Below are 6,160 nucleotides of genomic sequence, written 5' to 3'. Positions count from 1 at the left end.
TTGGTAACAACAGACCCTGTCAATAAAGAGTTACTGAAGAGGCATCCATCACTCACCCTCTATGTACTTGAAGAGTCTCTGAGGCGAGAGTAGAGGGAACCGGACGGGTTCTAGAACCTCCACCACGTGTTTTTTTCTGTGTGAAATGTCAAACAGGAGCCAGTTCATAGCAGCCGTGAAAACCTGATACTCGTCCTCGATCCGCAACTCCTCACTGCGCAGCAGACGCACCAGCTGGTCTTTAGACAGGCCGGAAAACTCCTCCGCCACACACACCTACAGCACACACAGTTAAATATGCGGTAGACACAGTAAATCTGACCGTGAACACAGAACCGCAGCGCTCTCTCACCTCTAAGAAGTGGACGTAGATGTAGTTCTCTGTGAACTCCATCAGGTCCAGGCAGCCGATCTGCTCCAGGAACTGGTAGATGCCGACACAGTTGGAGGGCTCCATGTGACCCCGCAGGAACTCGCCACATATGGTCACGACCTCGCTGAGCTGGAGCATATCTGCAGCCACCATCAGCTCCTGCACGTTCTCCACCGTCACGTCTATGGAGCCTGCAGAACCGTATAGAGAGAACCACACTTAATACCAGGCCTGTGATCTAGAGGGTAACAGAGTTACCACGGTAACAATCTCCGTCTTATTACTAGAATATTGTTACTCAACAGCATTACTCCATAATTATTCCTCAAACCTTTTCATACCATTTATTACTCTGTTATTATTGAAATATTCCTGTTATTACTATAGACATATGACTTATGACTGAAATACTGTTATGCGGTTATTACTAAAATATAACTGTTATTACTGAAATATTACTGTTATTATGCTGTTATGAAATATTCAATATATAGATTGTTATCATAGTTATTGAAGTATTACTGTTATTACTGAAATACTGTTATTACTATAGACATATGACTTATTACTGAAATACTGTTATTATTGAAGTATTACTGTTATTACTCCGTTATTACTCCAGGGTTTACTCCAAGCATAAATACAGCGCCGTGGTTCAGAGCAGAGAGCTGTTCACTGCTTTATTTTATTTGATCGTTTATTATTCCTCTGTTTAAAAGAGTCTCGGCTCTTCGTGTTTTATGTGATTTGCCGTACGTCACACTTCCTGTGCACACACTGAAGGATGGGTAATCACAGGAAGCTACTGCCCACCCCAGGCCTGAAGCAGTAACTCCACAGGTGTCTCACTGGTATTAGGAAGGCTGTGGTGACGCTGCCCTGCAGTACCTGTGTAAATAAACTCCAGCAGCACCTGGAACACCTCCGCCTCCACCCCGGCGATATGCACCTCCTCCTCATGAGCTTCACTCATCCCCCCGGAGAACAGCGCGCTGAAGTACGGGCCGCTGGCCGCCAGGACCAGCCGGTGGACCTGGAACACGCGCCCGCCCACCAGCAGCCGCACGTCACAGAAATCCGAGCGCAGGCGCAGCCGGTTGATGTGGGCGAGCAGGAGGCGGGCGTGCTGCTCCGACATGTAGCCGGTCCGCTCCGCTGTGTGACTGGTCACCGTAGCCCCAGTGATGTCACTTCCTCCAGGCAGCGCGGTGAAGGCAGAAGTGCAGGCGGACGACATGGCGGCGCTGAATGTGGCCGGGTGGCGGGACGGGAAGTCTCTCTGTTACTGTTCTGCTGCAGCAGCACCGCGGGTCCACCAAACCATCCCTCAGCTCTCAGTCTGAAACAGTGAAGGTCAATGAAGGGTCAGTGAAATCACCTGCCAGCAGCTCACACCCTGCATCTCTCCTGCACTGTCCTCTCTATTACCCTTTACTCAGCCGCACAGCAGGTGGCTGTATCCATCAGTGTCCACCCTGTTCGTATGTTCTCCAGCTGCTAATCCTCAGCCCTGACCTCCAGCTTGCTCCTGGTACACAAACAGGTAGATATATACACATTAAAGGGACAGAAGTATTGGGACACTGCTCATTCACTGCTTATTCTGAAATCAGTGGTATTAAAGAGCTGATCCTGCTTCTGTTGGAGTAACTGTCTCTACTGTCCAGAGAAGAAGACTTTCTACTAGATTCTGGAGGAAGAGCATTGCAGTGAGGATTTGATTGCATTCAGCCACAAGAGCGTTAGTGAGGTCAGGATGTTGGAGGATGATCACCACCACCCCACCTCATCATCCCCAACTCATCCCATCCAAAAGTACTGGATGGAGCTCCTCCACCATCACTCCAGAGAACACAGCTCCTCCACTGCTCCACAGCTCCTCAATGCTGGGGGTCTTTATACCCCTCTAGCCCACGCCTGGCATTATTAGGCAGCATGGAGCCAATAGGGTCATGATGTTGATCTGCTCCAGAGAGTCCTATTCTATTGGCAGTACTTCTTCTCTACAGGGACTAGACAAGCTGTGTGTGCATTTGCACATCTGTGTCAGCAATGGGTGCAGCTTAAAGTAGCTGAATACATTTATCAGAAGGGGTGTCCACAAACTTTTGGACAGCTGTTTACACAGACGCTGATGCAGACCAATACACACAAGCATAGCATCATTTAACACACACTAATACACACATTAATACAGCATCATTCACACACACACACACACACACACACACACACACACACACACACAGAGAGAGACACTCCTTTCTGTTCTACACACTGAACACAGTAACACTGCAGGGGTAATGATGAGCACTTACCGCTCGGTGTATCAGTGCGGGGTGTGTGTGTGTGTGTGTGTGTGAGTGTGTGTGTGTGTGTGTGTGTGTGTGTGTATTTCTGAGCTGTTGTTTGGAGCACCCCTAGTTTCCGCATCTCCATCGATTGCTCTCCTCTCCGCTCGCCGCCCTGCAGCAGACTGAATGAGTAGAGCTCCGAGCGATAATCAATGTAAATAAATGTAAATAAAGCCGATTATTAATAATCAGTTACACGCATTCCTACTTAGTTTATATCTGCAAATGTAATAAAAATAAACTCACACTTAAAAAGATAAAAGAATTGCGCGCTGTATGCTGCGGTAATGTAACGCTGTCACCGACAGGTGGCGCCGTGTGACCGTTTTCTACTGGCAGAACAGTGAAATAAAAACACTTAAAAACATCAACTACTTATTATTTACTGAGTCACTAGAACCCAGAGCCAGCATACCCTCCATATACTGGTTCATACTGGTCTGACCCTGCGGGCAAATGACAGCACATACTGGTGTAGACCTCCACTCTGACTGAAGGTCTTCCTCTCTGGACAGTAGAGACAGGTCCTCCAATAGAAGCAGGATCCGCTCTTTAATAGCCTTCATGTCAGGAGAAGCAGTGGATGAGCAGGTGTCCCAATACTTCTGTCCAGTGTCTCTCAGTCTCTCTCAGTCTCCCTCAGTCTCTCTCACTGTCTCACTCAGTCTCTCTCAGTCTCTCTCAGTGTCTCTCAGTCTCCCTCAGTCTCTCTCAGTCTCTCTCAGTCTCTCTCAGTGTCTCTCAGTCTCCCTCAGTCTCTCTCAGTCTCTCTCAGTGTCTCTCAGTCTCCCTCAGTGTCTCTCAGTCTCTCTCAGTCTCTCTCAGTGTCTCTCAGTCTCCCTCAGTCTCTCTCACTGTCTCACTCAGTCTCTCTCAGTCTCTCTCAGTGTCTCTCAGTCTCCCTCAGTCTCTCTCACTGTCTCACTCAGTCTCTCTCAGTCTCTCTCAGTGTCTCTCAGTCTCCCTCAGTCTCTCTCACTGTCTCACTCAGTCTCTCTCAGTCTCTCTCAGTGTCTCTCAGTCTCCCTCAGTCTCTCTCAGTCTCTCTCAGTGTCTCTCAGTCTCCCTCAGTGTCTCTCAGTCTCTCTCAGTCTCTCTCAGTCTCCCTCAGTCTCTCTCACTGTCTCACTCAGTCTCTCTCAGTCTCTCTCAGTGTCTCTCAGTCTCCCTCAGTCTCTCTCAGTCTCTCTCAGTGTCTCTCAGTCTCCCTCAGTCTCTCTCAGTCTCTCTCAGTGTCTCTCAGTCTCCCTCAGTGTCTCTCAGTCTCTCTCAGTCTCTCTCAGTCTCTCTCAGTCTCCCTCAGTGTCTCTCAGTCTCTCTCAGTCACCCTCAGTCTCCCTCAGTCTCCCTCAGTCTCTCTCAGTCGTTCTCAGTCTCTCTCAGTCTCCCTCAGTCTCTCTCAGTCTCTCTCAGTCTCCCTCAGTGTCTCTCAGTCTCCCTCAGTCTCTCTCAGTCACCCTCAGTCTCCCTCAGTGTCTCTCAGTCTCTCTCAGTCTCTCTCAGTCACCCTCAGTCTCTTTCAGTCTCCCTCAGTGTCTCTCAGTCTCTCTCAGTCTCTCTCAGTCTCCCTCAGTCTCCCTCAGTCTCTCTCAGTCGTTCTCAGTCTCTCTCAGTCTCCCTCAGTGTCTCTCAGTGTCTCCTTCAGTCTCCCTCAGTGTCTCTCAGTCTCTCAGTCTCTCTCAGTCTCCCTCAGTGTCTCTCAGTCTCTCTCAGTGTCTCTCAGTCTCTCTCAGTCTCCCTCAATGTCTCTCAGTGTCTCTCAGTCTCTCTCAGTCTCCCTCAGTGTCTCTCAGTGTCTCCTTCAGTCTCCCTCAGTGTCTCTCAGTCTCTCTCAGTGTCTCTCAGTCTCTCTCAGTCTCCCTCAGTGTCTCTCAGTCTCTCTCAGTGTCCCTCAATGTCTCTCAGTGTCTCCTTCAGTCTCCCTCAGTGTCTCTCAGTCTCCCTCAGTGTCTCTCAGTCTCTCTCAGTGTCTCTTACTGTCTCACTCAGTCTCTCTCAGTCTCTCTCAGTGTCTCTCAGTCTCCCTCAGTCTCTCTCAGTCTCTCTCAGTGTCTCTCAGTCTCCCTCAGTGTCTCTCAGTCTCTCTCAGTCTCTCTCAGTCTCTCTCAGTGTCTCTCAGTCTCCCTCAGTCTCTCTCAGTCTCCCTCAGTCTCCCTCAGTCTCTCTCAGTCGTTCTCAGTCTCTCTGTCTCTCTCAGTCTCCCTCAGTCTCTCTCAGTCTCTCTCAGTCTCACTCAGTCTCTCTCAGTGTCTCTCAGTCTCCCTCAGTCTCTCTCAGTCGTTCTCAGTCTCTCTCAGTCTCCCTCAGTCTCACTCAGTCTCTCTCAGTGTCTCTCAGTCTCCCTCAGTCTCACTCAGTCTCTCTCAGTCGTTCTCAGTCTCTCTCAGTCTCCCTCAGTGTCTCTCAGTCTCTCTTAGTCTCCCTCAAGTGTCTCTCAGTCTCTCTCAGTCTCCCTCTGTGTCTCTGTGTCTCAGAGAGTGGTCAGAGTTTACTGATGTTAATGGAAACATCATATTAAAGTGTTATGATATTTTTATGGTCTTTTAAGAGTGTTTTCCTTTTTTCTCCCAGTTCCTTTGATTCTCCCTGTAACACACATGAGCCACTGCCTCTTTGTAAACTGCAGCTGGTGTGGCAACGCTGGGCAGGCGGGCCGGCCATGATCAGAGAAAAGCCCCCCAGCTCCACCCCACCAGCCATCAGACTACCCAGCCTGTGCCGGCCAACATCATTTAAGAGTGATGAGGGGAGAGAGCGCCATCTACCCACCCGGTGGTCATGGTGGCAGCTCATTAGACAGCTGAGCCGCTCAGAGCTCCCAGCTTAAATTCTTTAAGGGTTCTACAGGGTGAGAACATTCCTTTGAGATTCTGGTAAATGGTTCTGGTCCGCTGAGGAACACTGACCTCGCTGTCATGTTTGTGAAACCAGTCTGAGATCAGTTTGTTTGTTTATGATTTTTATGATGAACTGATAATCAACAGGATATATCCCATCTACATGGTGCAATTTATTCATTAATTGAAAAATAAAAGATACATAGATTATCCAGATCATTAAGACCACCTGTCTACAACACTGACGTTCCTCCACATGCCAGCAAAACAGCTCCCCCTACAGACCTCTGAAGGTGGTACCTGTGGTATTTACACCAAGATCTTCCAGTAGATCCTTTAAGTCCTCTAAGTTGAGAGGCTGAGCCACTGAGCGCTTAGACAGTGGACAGGGGTCAGCAGGGGCGCCAGCCTGCAGCTATGCACAGCAGGGGGCGCTGCAATGTGTGTTGTGGTACGTTCCTCCTTCTGTAACCTTCAGTAAAACCTTCTGGTTTTGTGCTGGAGTAGAATTTCTGTCGGCTCCATCCAGAGGGAAATGTCTACCGATGAGCAGAGGGGTCCTCAGGTTGACCGAGGCGTTTGGGAGATGCCCGGAC

General features: G+C 49.3%; 1 protein-coding gene across 2 annotated transcripts in view; it reads right to left on the bottom strand.

Annotated features, from left to right (window-relative positions):
* The window catches only part of ipp (intracisternal A particle-promoted polypeptide), a 9,902-nt gene extending 7,071 nt beyond the window's left edge, over nucleotides 1–2,831 (bottom strand). The window contains exons 1-5 of one of the 2 annotated variants that reach the window (XM_072687065.1): nucleotides 2,692–2,831; nucleotides 1,802–1,901; nucleotides 1,262–1,712; nucleotides 353–564; nucleotides 57–276 (exon numbers count right to left, since the gene is read on the bottom strand). In XM_072687065.1, the coding sequence (XP_072543166.1) occupies nucleotides 57–276; nucleotides 353–564; nucleotides 1,262–1,610 (781 nt within the window). In that variant the 5' untranslated portion in view covers nucleotides 1,611–1,712; nucleotides 1,802–1,901; nucleotides 2,692–2,831. The remainder of the gene's footprint in view (nucleotides 1–56; nucleotides 277–352; nucleotides 565–1,261; nucleotides 1,713–1,801; nucleotides 1,902–2,691) is intronic. The other variant, XM_072687066.1, reaches the window with a different exon arrangement.
* Nucleotides 2,832–6,160: the final 3,329 nt, after the last annotated feature.

This window comes from Salminus brasiliensis, chromosome 9 (genome assembly GCF_030463535.1).
Source record: "Salminus brasiliensis chromosome 9, fSalBra1.hap2, whole genome shotgun sequence".
Lineage (NCBI taxonomy): Eukaryota > Metazoa > Chordata > Actinopteri > Characiformes > Bryconidae > Salminus > Salminus brasiliensis.
The sequence above is the reverse complement of the archived record's forward strand: the minus strand, read 5'-3'. Positions and strand labels throughout refer to the sequence as shown.